The 16,389-nt window shown below is 45.5% G+C and overlaps 2 protein-coding genes across 7 annotated transcripts in view; both read right to left on the reverse strand.

The window, feature by feature from the left end:
• Window positions 1-4,283: 4,283 nt before the first annotated feature.
• LOC119174257 (uncharacterized) overlaps window positions 4,284-16,389 on the reverse strand; it is a 125,881-nt gene continuing 113,775 nt past the window's right edge. For 3 of the 6 annotated variants that reach the window (XM_037425101.2, XM_037425110.2, XM_037425093.2), the window contains exons 19-23: window positions 14,691-14,959; window positions 12,901-12,988; window positions 9,207-9,299; window positions 8,631-8,689; window positions 4,406-5,119 (exon numbers count right to left, since the gene is read on the reverse strand). In XM_037425101.2, coding sequence (XP_037280998.2) covers window positions 4,904-5,119; window positions 8,631-8,689; window positions 9,207-9,299; window positions 12,901-12,988; window positions 14,691-14,959 — 725 coding nt within the window. In that variant the 3' untranslated portion in view covers window positions 4,406-4,903. Of the gene's footprint in view, window positions 5,120-8,630; window positions 8,690-9,206; window positions 9,300-12,900; window positions 12,989-14,690; window positions 14,960-16,389 lie in introns of those variants that run through there. The other 3 variants (XM_037425118.2, XR_005110195.2, XR_012894273.1) reach the window with 3 other exon arrangements.
• LOC142803764 (uncharacterized) lies at window positions 10,482-12,405 on the reverse strand. The gene has a single exon (XM_075889697.1). It carries the CDS (start codon window positions 12,267-12,269, stop codon window positions 10,623-10,625), a length of 1,647 nt encoding a protein of 548 aa, XP_075745812.1. The 5' UTR covers window positions 12,270-12,405; the 3' UTR covers window positions 10,482-10,622.

The raw sequence follows: 16,389 nt of genomic DNA on the forward strand, positions 1-16,389 counted from the left end.
TCAAGTTTCAGCGTTCCTATTTGTGCGATTGTGATCCCGGCTGCGGCGGCTGCATTTCCGATGGAGGCGGAAATGTTGTAGGCCCGTGTGCTCAGATTTGGGTGCACGTTAAAGAACCCCAGGTGGTCTAAATTTCCGGAGCCCTCCACTACGGCGTCTCTCATAATCATAGAGTGGTTTTGGGACGTTAAACCCCACATATCAATCAATCAATGATTGTGAATTGAATAAATAAATAAATATTGGCGTCATAGCAAGACGATATTTTGTATATGTCTTTATAACTGAGAAGGCACACACAAGTAATTCTAAGGACCATAGGGTTTATTACGCTGCTCTGACAGTGCAACGCGATACTGAAAAAGGCAAGTGTTTCCAACGCTTTCCTGAGACGGACACGGTGGTGGCACCTGCCCGTCGCTTTGCGTTCTACACCTTATCGCCTTCCTTCGTTTTTAAAGATAACTGCCAGATAGAGCTCGGAAAGCACGGCAAGTAGTTCATATTCTGAGGCGCCAGAAACAGTGACAGCGCCACTGGTTCTTTATTGTATGGCGCCACACACTGTCTGCCCACGGGGCTGCGCGTGGCTTTACCGACCACGCTGCCTTCGAATTAGGCCACTTTCCTGCTGGACACAGGGACGCTCCTAGCAAGCACAATGGGATAACGAAATTTTGAGAGAAGGCTCTTCCCGCCACCGCGTACCAAGCTAAACTGACCACCACACTCAGACTCGGCAAACCAACCTTTACCATAATCCTGCGTTTCTTAATAGTATCTATCCGGAAAGTTACACGAATAGTTCTTGCGCGGCTTGTGGCGAGGTTGCTACTTTACCTCACGTGCTCTGGGAGTGCGGGTCGCTGGGCCCAGCCTTCAACAAGGAAAAGTGGGACACGCTCCTTCGAAAACCAAATTCTGGCCGTCCAGCGTGCCCGTGATCGAGCCGGCAGGCTAGACCTGTCGGTTTCGTCGTGGGACTAGCCAGGTGCGCGTTTTGCCGGACCAAATAAAAGTTCATTCACTCACTCACTTGTCTCACAGTCGTGACGTATAGTCGATTGGAGGAGGTGATTCAGAGGCCTTGATACTTTTTCTGGGTGGCTATGAGCAAGCCCATATATCATATAAGTGTGGCAGCTTGGGCTAGTTGGTATGGCATGACGATAGTTATAGCGCGAGAACAAAACGACGATACAGAGACAAGAAGGCCACGAAAGGCACGAGCGCTCGTGTCTTTCGTGTCCTTGTCTGTATCGTCAGTTTGTTCTCGCGCTCTAACTATCGTCATCCCATAGATCAGCCATTGGCCGATTTGAACATGGCGCGCTCACTCGTTACAGTGATCACCATGGGAGGCCGCCACTAATCCACACTAAAAAAGTTTGATTAAAAAAAAAAAAGCGCTCAAGGTCACGAGACGCACATGACGTTTCTCTGCGAACCTATCAAAGTAACCCTGCCATCTCTCCCTGCTTAGCTTTTAGCGCTTTTATCAGGACGAGAGCATGCAACTGCAGCAACTCCACTCGAGCTGGACGGATCCGATTATTTTTGCCGCGTTGAATTCGCGAGTCAATAAGCTCTTCCAGCTTACTGACCCGCCATATTATTTCATGGTTACTTGAAGTGATGTATATATATACACACACATATATATATAATGGCCAATACCATACTGTTTTACAAACTTCTGCACGCAGTTTTAAACCTTCGTTTCACGTACGTAAGCATAACAAACGAGACACCTAAACGAGATGTGCTGAAAGTCTCTGGCATCGATGAAAGTTTCCGGTGCCTTACATTGCCAATAAGACACTGCACAGTACACTACAGAATCGCATTGACTGCATTTCTCGCTATTCACTGCTAATCATAACAGTGAAGATGTTTTGAATAAAAATTTGAAGACTTAATATACACTGGGCAAGCTATTTGTGTACCAGTTGCTCTGCACAGACCACATACCATGCATAACTCAGAGATGTTCCTGTGCATGTTTTGTAACTCTTTTCTGGAAGAATCTTTGTGCAAATAACAGGTGCAAATGCAAGCTACGAAGATTGCGTATCACTCGATAGAGACACTTGGACAGACTTCAAATCCTAGGGTCTGACAATGAGCTCTTCGCAGTGTCGTCACTATAGTCAATACTCCCATCGTTAATTATTGGTAACTACGAACTGTTGGGGAAATTTGCCGCGGCCTTCAGATAACCCAAATACCATAAACCCAAACTAGTTCTTTCAAGTCTACAGCAGGCTTCATAAGGTGAGCGCACATTAATCTCGCATGGGATGGAGTGAAAAGCAAAAATGCGGCAGAGAACACTCGACTCAAAATTAATGACAAGTATTTTATTTTTTTTCTGGGGCCTCTCGTCACAAACTATATATATTTATATATCACACCTTCTCACCACACAAACAGAAACTACCAACTCTTCCCATTTGCATGCTTGTATCAGACCATGAGCATTCTGCACTGCAAGGAGGCTGATAAACACAGTCAAAAAGAAAACAAACAAAAATGTATATTCATATATTTACAAACATTTATTTTCTTTTTCTTCTCGTCCTGATTTCACGCAGCATTGCCACACATTTTACTCCATTTTGCGTGGGGGTGAAACAACTTTACATAGAGACTTCCTTGTTTGCTCCGTTTTTTTCTTCTCACTTTCCCTACGAATATGTATACATATACATTATATATATATATTTTATGTACGTCAACTTCACAAACAAAAATGGAGGTGGTGGGGCGAGCACAAAAATATTACAGGAGGAGGAGGACGACAACAACATTCGAAAAATGGCTCAGTAGAAAAAAACACTACTGCAGGTGGCTGCTGCCGTTCTCTCATCGAATGCAATCGAAGCGCCACTTAAAACAGACACCCCGACAAACGTAATCGTCGAAATTATAGTTTGTAAACGCAACAACCGCACTCTATGCATTTTCGTTTTATACGCAGCTTGCTTTTGAAAAAGAAATAAGTGGAGGTGATGCGTTTCCCCACTTTTACAACAAAACAGATGGCCTGCCTGCCAGCACAAGACAATGCTAATTGCATTGACAAATATGTTTTTTACAATAGAAAAAAAAAAGCAATGAAAGGAGTATGCGCACACCCAAGCACACAACACACACATACCAATGCAGGGGAAAGGAAAGAAAAAGCCGTAAAAAATATGGCGTACAATAAGAACGCGGCCAGGTGCTCACAACAATATCGCTTCCTGGCAAATATATGTACAAAAGAACCACTCTCGAGTGCATGCACACAACGACATGGAGAAGCAAAACGAAAGAAAGGAAAAGTAAGCGTGCGAAATGGGATAAGTTCAGCTAAGGCGAAATGGGATAAGTTCAGCTAAGAAAAATTATTGCGAAAAAAAAAAAAAAAAGCGCACGACTTTCAGCTCCCTTCGCGGTTTCATTCTCTACCGGCAGTTCCACAACAAAGAAGCCCTCAGTCCTGCGCAATGCAGTAAGAAATGCGCCATTTGGACCTTGCAAAGTCTTCAGTACACTTTGTACTGCTTCCTCCTTTTGTTTTATTTCAACGTGCTGTGCAGAGTCTTTGCTCGAACTCTTGTTCTTGCAGGGCTTCGAACAGACGGAGCATTGCCATTTCTATGTGGTACCGATTACAGGGAAAAAGAAATAAGCTTCAACAAACCATTCGCAAAGGGAATAAAACCGTTAGGGGAGCTAGAAGAAAATTCTGGCTCCAGAAGGCCAAGGCAAAAGAAAAAGCAGGTCAAGCCTGTTATCTAAACGCCCCCCCCTTTCAGTTGACTAAGATACACTGAAAATGTACACTTCATCAATGCTAAACATTTTTTTTTGAAAATTTCCAATTTCGCTGAGAAATTTCAGTGCTAATGGTCGACATTAAGGGTGCATTAATGATGCACTGACACACAGCAAAAGAAAGCTTTCCAAAAGATTCCTTACAACTGGCTGGCGGCAGGCAGTCTCTGTGTAAAAAAATAAGAACGAAAAAAAGTACATCAAACAAGACCAATGGGCCAAAGTGCAATGCATTAAAAAAAAAGAAGATACAGAAAGGAAAATTACATCAGAAAGATTAAAAGAAAGAACCCACGAGTGCAGCAGCATTTGTTGAAAAAAAAAAATAAAATAAAAAAAATCACTGCATTGTCCTACGCGAGGCCTGATAACATAGTTGGTCCTGCTTCCACAGATCGCAAAAACGTATCGTGAGTCTGCAGTTGCCAGTGCGTGCGCGGAGTCTTTCGCTCTCATACAAGTCCACGACAAAAACTAAAGAAAAAGAAACAAAGGCCTGTAGGGGCTACAATACAGCAACTGCATGGCATAAAAAGAGGGGGAAAAAAGAAAAGCCAGGTACAGGAAGAAAAGTGTGGCCAAGCGTAAAACACAAGACGTGTAAATAAAGAAAAATATGGTCTTTTAACGCAGAGAAAAAAAAGAGAGGAAAACCACGGCAGTGGGCAACATGACCGTCACTAGAGCAGGCACCACCACAGCACACCGAGGCACGAGACACCACAGACTTGCACACCCGCTCTCACAAGCAGCCAGCCGTCGGGAAACCTATGATTTAGACAACCTATGATTTAGACAACCTATGATTTAGACAGATTTAGATTTAGACAGCGTAGCGCCGCAAACAGTATGAAAAATGTACCGATGGGGAGGGGTGACAGCAGAAAAAGGGCGGGGGAGGACTGTCTTGTGAGCGCATTTAGACAGACAACCTTTTCTGCTCCCGACCCTCTTTGACAGAGAAAGTGGGAGGAGTTGTTACATAAGGTCTGGGTGAGAACGAGTCAAAAGAAACTGCTTGAGCCAGGAGGAGGAGGGAGTAACTGTTGCAGAGAGAGGAGACACACAAGCACAACACATTTCAGTTGCTCCAGTAGGAGGGGTATCCCTGGCGCACATGGCCACTTGGCTGCTGCTGCTGCTGCTGCTTTGCCAACGAAGGTGGTGATCCGCGAGGTCCTGCAAACTGCGGGTAAGACGAGCCTCCGGGCTGCTGTTGGTGGCCTGCCGCCACTGCCGAGGATGCTGCAACTGCCGAAGACTGCGAGCCTGCCAGAAAGCCTGGCTTCTCAAAAGACTGGAAGGCACCAAGGACAGGAGGAAAGAGAAAAAAAAGCTCGTATTAACCTTCAGGACAAGGAAAGTGCAAAACACATGCAGCTTGTTAAAAAAAAAAAGCAAGTTGCTTGTTGCACAGCTTTCCACTTTTGAATAACTCCTCCAGACAATGGCTATAGGGGAAAATTTAAGCTTGTAATGAAAAAATCCATAAACGGGGTTTGTGTCGGACCACATTTAAGACAAGCGAACTTGTCTTCCTCGATCACATCATCTTTGGATCCCAAGTACCCTTTGGATCCCAAGCAAGTCTCAGACGCACCAGCGAGCAGGTGAGCCGTACGATATGATGGGTATCTTCAAAGCGGCGGCCTCCGTGGGACCAGCTCCATGCGGTCAACCCATGCGTTTGTGACCAATCGTGTCCTGTACGCCTTACCTTACCTTCGCCTGCGTTGTCACCACGAGCATCAGCTGGACGCCCTCCTTCGTTCAGTATACAAACGTCTCATTGCCACCTCCAACAGCCAATTCGCAGCACCGGGGTTAGATAATTTTTTTTTCAGAGCTGCGGCAAGCTCATCGCATTAGCTGAATTAATCGTCTGTTGCAAACGCCCTCAGGGCGACATCTACTACATAGGCTCGACCTCAATGCGATCGCTGACCAAGACGCTCAGACGCCTATACCAGAACTCTGGCGGGTGGAACCACTTAGCAGCAGCACAAACCCCGAGCTACAGAGCTACATACTGGTCATAGACTAGCACATTCCGCAGCCCTTCAGGCGCGACCCTCTGATCGCCCTGGCGTTTTCTACGTGGACGTCTCACCCCCCCCCCCCCCCCCCTCGGGCCACTTCACGGCTGCTGTGATCACAGAGAAAACACGTCGATGGCCTCTGTGAGCCAACACTGCGACGCAAGCCGAGAAAGTTGCCATTGCTTTGGCTGCCTCGCATACCACCTCACGCATCATCTTGATGGACTCGTGCTCGGCCTTCAAGGCTCCATCGCCCAGCTGGCAGTTCACCTACTTTGGGCAGCCTCTTGGCGCTTTAACCCTTACCCCATTAGTATACAGTTGAACCTGCTTATAAAGAGCCTCCATATAACAAATTCCTGGATATAACGAAAATTTTCTATTTCCCGCCGTCGCTTCATAAGAGCACACGTATTTGCGACCTCTACGTAACAAAGTAACTGCGGGAGACAAACTTGATATAACAAATTTTCCCCACGGACAATCTTTGAATTTTGCCCCGTATTTCGGCATTTTGGTACCAGCATGCATCTTCCGCCGCTGCCCCGCCGTTGCCGAAGAGGCAGGCCGCGTCCACATGAGCCGGGTAGGCGGGCCTACTACCCCCCCCCCCCCCCCCCCCGAAAAACAAACAAACTACTTTTGCGCGTTGGCAGTGCCACACTTTCAGTTAGCATCACATAGGTGGGGCCGCGCTGCATATGGAGGGTGCTTTACCGAATAGTTTCCGCATAACCGTGTCTGTGTCGTTCGCTCTTCGTTTTCAAAGCTGTGTGCGCGTGCATAGTTTATTGCGCCCCATGGTGTTGACAACGATGTGCGGGGGCATGTTGACAATTTGGACTTGTTGCTTAACATGGCGGCGACAGCAAGAACCCGCCAAGAGGGTCCATATAAATGCTATTGCAATAATGCAGTTTTTTACTGTGAAATGAGTGTTTGGGGTTAGCTATGCCTTCAGTCCCCTTTTGTTTAATTTGCGCGTTTATTTTCATAATTTTTTGTACCGAACCTGGATATAACGAAAACCTTTCTATCACAAATTTTTCTGGGAATTGATCAATTCCGTTATATCTAGGTTTAACTGTAGTATGGGCCCCTGGCCACTCGGCCCTGCCCGGCAAAAGAGGCAGCTAACGGCGCTGCTCGCGCTTCTCTATTCAGGCCAAAATCTAGCAACACGAACCCGATGCCCTTCCGCTAAATTCTGGCCTATTATTGGGCTTCGCGCCGCCTTTACCCGGACTCCGCACGTGGTCTGGAGAAAGCGGGCGAGTGAATACTACGCCGCTTCCAGACGAATACCCATCTCAGTCTGGCGGTCGCCAGGCATTTTTTGTCAGAAATCAGTGGCACCTGCTAGGTCCTGGCCGACACCACGTCATTGCTTCGCGCCCCACCAACTCCCTTCCTTTTCCATCCCCTTTCCCCACCCAACTATGGAGGCTTGGGAGGTGTACCTGCTCGACTGCTTCACCTTGGATGCTAAATGCTCCTTGGTGAGTCGCGCTCGGGCAGCGGCCAACTCCATTGGCGTCCGGGAATAGGGTCTTATCACTGAAGCATGCTGTATACCGCAACTCTCCAATACATTTTCTGTAATAAAATGTTTTCTACCACCACTACCTCGAGGCTAGAACAGTTTTATGCAATGCATTCATGTAATCACAACCCCCGTTCAGATTTTTTCGTCGAGACAAGTGGCACGTTACGCCCAATTCACGCAGCTGTCAAATGCTCAGTCAAGACAGTCACGAAATGAGCACTGATCATGAGAAAGCATTTTATCTCTAAAAATGAAATGACAGCAACGCTAAGAGCACCAGCTAGCATTACCGGCATATTTCTGAGGAGAAAACAACAAGGAATCATCCTTGATGACGAGCAATAGTGACGTGATACAGTTTTTGAAAACTGCAAGAATTGGGCAATACAGGTTCAAAGGAGTTCAGAGATCAATAGATCAATATCTGTCGGTGTCCCAAAGGCAATTGCATAACATTACCAGAAAGCACTGAAAGACCGTTGACCAACATTACACACTACAAATTAAAGATCCAGACTTCATGCAAGTGAAGAACACTGCACTTACACAGTCCCGCGTTCAAACACGTTTTGCAGAGTAGAACCATTTTGATACATTCTTTGAAGACTTAAAAGTGTGGACATGTGAAGCCACAAAGCAAGCAGTGCTTAGGCAACAGCTATGGGTCAAATGGAAGATCAAGAATGTATCAAAGAGATTCTATCAAGGGCATGCATTTTCAAGGTTTCAATGATACACAAAAATTAACAAATAAACAATCTCTTCTGCAGCAAATGAAAAAAAAAAGGGGGGGGGGTCAATCAGAAAAAAATGCAGAAAGGGGCAGAAAACATCATTTTAGCCATTAACAAATTACAATAGGCAGAAGGGTTTCAAGCACGGAGATTCCCGGGGAATGAGAAAGGCAGCCATGAGCGGCTACCCCCAGCCACTCGTCAAAGGTATAAGGGCCACGAGGTCGTGAAAGTGAACTTTGAGAGAGAGAACAACTCTCAACAGAAAACGAATGCCCGCTCCCAGAGTGGCGGGCACTATGCACGCTCAAAGTTTTGGAGAAAGGCAGAAAAGTGCCCTCGTGGCGGCAAGAGCAGCAAGCAGAGGAAGGAAAGTGTTCTCCAGGCAGCACCTGCCAAGGAAAGGCAAGAAGCAGCAGCCGAGAGAGAGAGAGAGAAGAGAGAGAGTAAGAGCAGGAGGAACACAGAGGAGAAACCATGGGTCAGTACCTTTGCTAAATGGGGGTGGGTTCTAGCGTGCCCTGACCTGGATGCATCGGCCGAACCCACTGCAAGAGAGACACAGGTCTTGTTCTTCGTTTTTGACACCATTGAACACCGCCACGTGCCTCTCCCAACAAATCTACCCGGGACAAATTTCACCCCCCAGATTCGCTCACGAGCGAAATAAAAATAAAACGATCTCCTTCAAGGGATAAGAAAAAAGCCCTATGTTGCAAGGCTACATCCGTTGTACTGTGCCCTAGCTTCTTCCTCTGCGTCCCTCTCCCTTTGCATTGCCCTCTCTCAACTCTTTTCCACCATTTTTGTCCCGGCAAACAAGGCACTGCCCACACACACAAAAAAAGCAGGGGTAGCAAACAATAATAGGTTTGCATTCAATGATATTTCTGTCTTGCCTAAAAAAATAGAGAAGAAGGCACACACCAAACTTCACAAACTGCAAGTGGAAGCACAACAAAGATGGTGAACAACAGTATCGTGTACAGAATAGGTGCATAGGATGAGTAAAAAAACACGAGAAAAACTGCACCAGTGCGACGTGTGTCACTCTCTTCTACTCACATGAACCTGAGATGCCCTTAGCCTGTCCCTGTGAACCTGCACCGTAGGTATTTTTGGCATAGTCTGGTGTCTGACTTAGGCCATCATACCCGCCTGGAAGAGAAAAGGAGGGAATACAAAGATAGATAAGTCTGTCTGCAAGTTGCCAACGACAGACTTTATTTACACTTTGAACTAGCCGAGTACAACTGCTGCAAACCTACCTCTACGCTATGGACTAGCAGAGCACAATTGCTGCAAACCTACCAAGTTCCACAAATACCTCCTCTTAACCACACCCTTTACATCCTCACTCCACCAGAGAAGTACCATTTTCAGAAGGAAAATCTGGGGATGTGTGTGCCAAAACTACAATTTGGTTATGACACATGCTTCAGAGCTAGGAGCAACCCTCGATTGATTTTAACCTCCAGGGGCTATGTACCCAAACTCAGTTAATGCAGTGGCTTTCTTTTTTTTGCATTTCACTCCCAATGAAAAGCAGCAACAGCCGCTGGAAGTCGCGCCCTCTCAGCGGGTGAGAAGCACCATCCCCACATTCCTACCAGAACCGTAAAACAAATTTACATTTGCACGAGAAGGGCCCTCAGAGTAGACCTAGCAAGACTAATGACATACAAATGTAGACTGCCCGAAATACTGCCGTAGGAATACTAATAGACACATTGCATAGCACCTCTGCCACGCACGGGGTACCTCACAGCCTTTTGAGGTACCAATATACTTCTGTACTAGCTGCAGCCAATGGCTGGTGAACGAACTTTCTACAGAGGGCTACATATAAAATTTAAGGAGAGACGCTCCTCGAAAAAAAAAAAAATTTTAATAATGAAGTTAGAGGGCTGAAATTTGCACAGTTGGTGTAAATTGAGCTCCTGTTATGATATATGTAATCACTTTTTTTATAGCTATAGTAGTTAGATTTTTATAATACATTTTAGTGTGAAATAATGCTTTTTGGCAGACAATTTTTCTTAGTAATTATTATGCCAGAGCATTTTAAAACACACTCGGTAGTTCATTACAAGCCACAAAATGCTGATATCTAGGTGAAATAACTTTATCTGCATTTTCTAATAAAAAAAATTAATGAAAATTAAGGTGTCATTCTCTTTTCGAACTATAATAAATATGTTGCGAGACTAGACATATAAACAAGATTTCCACGCTCTATGCACCCCAAAGAACATCTGTGCAAAATTTCATTGGGATCCAAGAAGTAGAAGAGGCAAAAATTGTGTGCACAAACTTTAAAAATGAACAAAAACACCAATTAGAGAAAAACTCGAAAGTTTATTTGAACATAGGATGCCAAAATTCTTGCTGAAATTAAATCAAACTTGGTGTAAATGTACTTCAACATGTCTATTACTAGACTTGGAACACTAGAACACTCCTGCTGCATAAGTTTCGCCCTCACGGTTCTTGCGAACAGAGTCCTCGGTACGGGCTCGTTTCACGGCTGCGGCAATGGGACTTGGCTTCAGCAGTCAGCTTGACAGACATCTTCCGGATTCTTTTCTGATCACTTTCCAGGCTGAGTCTGACCAGCTGCTTTGAAAGAAGGACTCCCAGTTCTTCCAGCACTTTTTCGAAGCTGGAGTGGCCCCTGTTGAACCACAGCACTGAAATGGCGGTGGCAGTCTCCACTGCAGCGCGTGATGCGAAACGACTCTTAAGGCACAACATCCAAATCTTGCCATTCAAGGATTCAGCGGCGTTTTGTGTCTTCCCTTGCAAACAGCGGGCAAGCAGTTTGGCATCTGTCAAACGTTTATAAATTGGCAGCAGTACTTTGCCTTGTGCTTTGGTCAGGAAGGGTGTGTGTTCAGGAGCAGGTTCTCGCAGAGCTAGGGCTCTCTTTTGTTTGCACCATGACTCTTTCCCATCGGGGCAAAACTTGTGGCTGTTTGCCTCATTGCTGAAGCACGATAGGAAATACGAGGCCCAAATTGCGCAGAACATGCCTCTTATGCTGCCCCGGTTGCTGGTTATTGCGATCTGATAATAGTTCTGCAGCCTTTGAATGGTCTTGTCACTGAGCTTCTGCACACGGGGCAGTGGTGTTTTCAGCTTTCTAAGCACAGTACCAAGACGTTTGGCAACATGGTTTGTGCAGTCTCCTTTCGTCACTGCCTTCGACCCATAAACCTGTGCTTCACAGGCTGCAGCATATGCCTTGCTGTCGCCGTCGCTCAGAAATGTGGTGAACTGCATGTTATAGGACTGCGTCCTGCTCCAGATGCGTAGTGCAACTTGTGTTTCCATGGCATGTGATGTGCAGTCCACATTTTTTTCACACACAGGAGAATGGAAGGCCTGCCATACTTCTTCCTCTTCGTTGTCAAGGGCTTTGTGGCTGCTACAGCCTTGGCGGTAGTTTGCCAACACTTCATAGTCCAGACAGAGGCCAGTGTCCAACGAAATTGCACTACTAACACCATTGTGGCTCTTGTGCCCGCGCTTCTGCCACGTCCCATCAAACATGACAGCAACGTCAGTCCGATCAGTTTGTAGTGCGGTTATTTGTCTTGCTTCTGCTAGGTTGTCTGAGGCTGCTTTGGTGGCAGCAGTGTGCACTTTCTTGGCAATGTTGTAAAATGTATTATGGTGAAGTGGCTTTGGTAAGCCAAGAATGCCACAAAACCTTGTCAGCTGGCAATGTCCGACACCAATCGAACGCGCAGCAAGCACTACTTTCACATTGATGGCGAAACTATCGCGAGGGCTTCCATGGCACCACTCCGCGTCAGACCCCTCACAGCCATTGGCACCAGTGCGTTCCGACGAATACACAGCCGAAACTGCTGCTGCTGGGCACGCCCCGTTTGTGCAACGGAGCTCTAGAAGGGAAGCAAGGTTGAAGCTCGAGAAGTTGAAAGCGTCGCTGATAAAATCAGACGCCCTTGCCTGTGCTGCCGTTCCGCTGGCGTAGGGGGCTTGCTGGGTCCCTTGCTGGGTCCGCCGCGCTCGTGGCTTTTCTTCGCTTCTGTTTTCACTTCCCCTTGTATGGGCACGCCGTCCGGTCCTTGCGGAGGCGAAAGTTACGCTTATTCTCGTCATTCATCGCGGAAAACGTAGAGCAGAAAATAACGCTGACTAGACTAGTCCTAAATGGCGATGCGAAGTGAGCGGATACGAAACTGCTGGAATGGCTCTGACAGCATGGCGGTAGCCAATGGCAGTCTTGGTTTCATGTCACGTGACAGCGGGAGCGTGCTTTGAGTGGCGGCAGTTCGAAAATGGCCAAAATATGGCTGCATTCGTGATTTTTGCAGTCACCGCGAGTCATTCAGTTGTGTTTTTTTAAAACTTCTTGCACAAATCTTGTTCTTATATCTTGCTGCATGAAACTAGGATGTTCAATGACGATAAAGCAAGCAAGAACAGAAAATCGAAAATTATAAAAATACCCATTTTTCGACCCGCGTCTCCCCTTAAAGCAACTAAAGCTACGCACAATGGTACCTCCATACCGCCGTCATCAAAAAAAGTGCCTATCATGGTTTCTAAAAATCTATAATAGGACCTATTAATTAAATTAGAGGTGTTTCCAGGCTGGCCACAGGCGGTGACAAAGGGCTGCATTGTTGGCAAGTACGTAAATGAGGGGAATCACACAAAGGGCACTTGTAATGTCCAAAAGAAAAACAAGTATAGAGAAGAATAAACAGCTGACAATGGGCAAACGTACCGGAGGTGAACGAGTGGGATGCATACGCACTGGCTTTCTGAAACTGCGCGCTTGTGGTGGGGCCGTGGGCGTTGGTCGCTGGAGGCACCTGCCACACAACACACCCCGGGGTCAGAACTGCCCCGTCCACCTTAACAATAAAGCTACTCTGCGCATGCAACAGCCACATTTAAGTCCTTAGCCTGCAAATAGGGCAACCTCACTTAACATGCACCCGAATTAAACATAAGACACTGCACAGAGACCTTAGACGGCAGTCTGCACGGCCACTAACAGAGCACTGCAATGCTGAGGTATGGGAAAACCTTTCATGAACATCTTTTACAAGACTTGACTAGCCACATTTAAATAAGCGGCCTTGAACGAAGAAAAAAAAAAGTGACGCTACTTTTGCGAACCTGCAATAAACATAAAATTTACTTTCCACAATTACATAAAATAAACGTGCATTATCAATGCGTCAGAGTAAAACGATTCCTTCAAACAAATAAGTGTTGTTATAGTCGGAAAAACTGACAGGCAGGTTTTAACAGCATTAGAGCCCCATCAACAGGGCAATGAAGTCATGCAATGTGGCAGCAAGAGAGACTTCAAATTGCCTGCATACCAAAAGCAATATGCTCAACCTGTGAATGGAAGTTGCGACTGAAAATGATACGCTAGCAACACTGACTGCAAGAAGGGCTGAAAGTGACAATAGCCACAGTGTCTGCAATAGGCCACGGGCGTTTGCGACGACAGTTGGCTGCATATACAAAATGGACACATTAGGACTTTCTATAAACTGCTGTGGCTTGATCTTTATGTAAATAGCCATTACAGAAGAGTTGAATAGGGTGGGAGTACAATACATGCCTCACTGTCATGATACTGTTAATGTTCTTTCCTTGCTTCCACAGTGTTAGTTCCTAGGTATGACAGAGGTCATACTACGTTGCACTGTCGTTATCTACCACGAATAAAAAAATACACTTTAGGCTAGTGTTTACATTTTACTAAATTTTAACAGTGAAGCCAGGAAGAAAAGGGCTTCAAGTGCAGACGGAAGGAATGAAAAGCACGCCACCCAAAAACGCTAAGTGGGGTGGACGTGCTAAAGTTAAACACTTGCGTGGCATGAGAACGCACGGCGTGGAACTGAAAGAGAGAAGCTACTTCCAATCACACTTTGTGCACCCGCTCAAGCACATGTCACTAAATGCTCCAAGTTGTTCCCTAAAGCACAAAATTTTGACAAAGCCCCGCAAAATCATGCACGTTAGGAGAATCCAAGACCCTGACAACTAGACTGCTGCCGAAGTAAAGGCCGTAAGAACTAATGCACAGAACTAAAAAAAAAAACTCCGAAGCCTCCCAAGCCCCACCACAACCATAACATTGGAAACCAAACAAGTTGGAAAGGCTGATCTATTATACCGAAGAAAAACAAAACGAAAACGGTGGTCTTTTTTTTTTTAAGGAACATGCTAACTGATCTCAAAAAGCCCGCAACCCTCCGCACCTGCCACGAAAATACTTCTTTATATCAGAAAATTTGTAGCACTGTATCTATGATAGAGCTATTCTTAATTTGTTTCATTATTACCGAAGATTCCTTATATTGAGGTTTGAGAGTGTGCTTTAACTAGTGAAGAAAGCTATCGAAGATAGCTTTTCCACATCTGCTGCTGCTGGTTTTTCAAAACAAATGAACGTAACTGCCGCTGGGTTGGGTTGTGCTACACAACCTGACGGTCCCCCCTCTACAAACAAGCACGTATAATAAAGAGCAGACGGTCACTGGTACCCACAGGGAACATGGGCGGCGGTCCGTAGTGGTGGATGGATCCAGGCATGATGTTGGATGGGTAGTAGTAGCCATACCCAGGGGGCAGTGTGCTCAAAAACGGCTGGCTGGCTGCTGCCTGCTGTCCTGCCGTGGGGGGTGCCCCCTGCTGTCCACCCTGGGCCCCACCCTGGGCAGCAGCCGCAGCACCGGCCGCAGCCCCCTGTGGTCCCACCCCAGCTACTGTGCCCGGGCTGCTGTCGCTGTTCTCACCACGGCCAAACTTGCTACCCTCTGCAGAGCAAGGAGACAATGGCACGCCCGCAAGTTGGCATCTGTTCTACTGGTGGTGTTCACATCGCACATATTGGGGCCTCCTCTAGCAGAGTATTAAAGACAATCTGAAAAGGGGCCTGCCATGAAAATACTTCTTTATATAAGAAAATTCGTTATAAACATACTTGTGAAACTGACAAAATTATTCTTCGTGAACTTCAACCAATAATTCGTAATACTGTGGCTTAAATGCAGTCTCAAAATGTAGCATAACTCACGATAATTTTTTCCCCTCCCATTTACATCAACACCTACAGCGTTCAATAGGAACAAAACAGTGGTAAGCAGACACTGATGCAGTGTTGAGGGATAGTGCAGTGTCCAAGATGTACCACTGTTGTTTTTTTTGTGCACTATAGCTGTACCAACATGCTCAAGTTCACCATTTTTCATTCAGTCATGTGCAAATGCAATTACAGGCACTTATTAAATTAGAGGGACACTTTATTGTCTCCGTGAGCGTGCTGTAACCACGTGGGCTACTTCAACACGCACATTTCACCACAATTTAAGGGGACAGACTGGTCTTTGAGACCAAAAAGTGACAAAAAAATTCATTTTACATATTTGGTTTCTGCAAGTATTTTTCTATCTCTGCTAATTTTCACACACCAGGAAGTGGCAATTTTTTTGTAATGTCATTCTAACTGTCCAGATTCTTGGTGCTCTTAACATGGAGAACCTGTAAAAAAATGTGGAACAGACTTTGAGGCTTCTTTATAAATTACCGGCACCTGTGTTAGATGCTCTGCTACGAATTTATGGGCACCTCCTTCATGAGGACTGCACAACATGTGCACCATGATTGTTGCTTTCTGAAAAAGCTACGTGTTTTCAGTTTTTTTCGATTTTTTTCAAAAAAGCAAATTTATGACTGTCCCATTTCGAGGGCTCAATATCTCTGCAGCTAGGGCAGGTAATTCTTTTTGTAATTGAAACCTGTATGTGTGTAGAATGCAAGTATGGGAGCAGAATTTAAAGCACAAGCCCTATTTAATTAATTACTCATCAAAATTGTAACACCATTCCAACTGCTTTTGAAAATGAATAGTTCATATTGTGGTAAAATAACCAAGGCCTAAAAACAACAAAAAAACTCTTGTACAAAAAAATCTTGTAGATATATCAATTTATCATTTGTTTTTGACTGCATATCTTTAATATCACTTTTAATTAGGCCCCTTTTTTCTATGGCAGCCTTAAACAATAGAGGGCACACTCAAGTTATCTCGGGAACAAGACGAGTGACAAAAAAACTAATTAAATATTTGAAATCAGCAGACAAAACTGCATAATACTAGACAGTTTGATCAAGATCACTGAAGAAATAAACAAAATAATGTCTAAGACCAGTCTGCCCCCTAAAATGTGACCACCATGGCCGTGAA

The sequence above is a fragment of the Rhipicephalus microplus genome, chromosome 3 (genome assembly GCF_043290135.1).
Source record: "Rhipicephalus microplus isolate Deutch F79 chromosome 3, USDA_Rmic, whole genome shotgun sequence".
In the NCBI taxonomy this organism is placed as follows: Eukaryota; Metazoa; Arthropoda; class Arachnida; order Ixodida; family Ixodidae; genus Rhipicephalus; species Rhipicephalus microplus.

Bases quoted from the DNA above. Each gene is read 5' to 3' on its own strand.
- LOC142803764 (XM_075889697.1), bottom strand. From the start codon at position 12,269: ATGACGAGAATAAGCGTAACTTTCGCCTCCGCAAGGACCGGACGGCGT.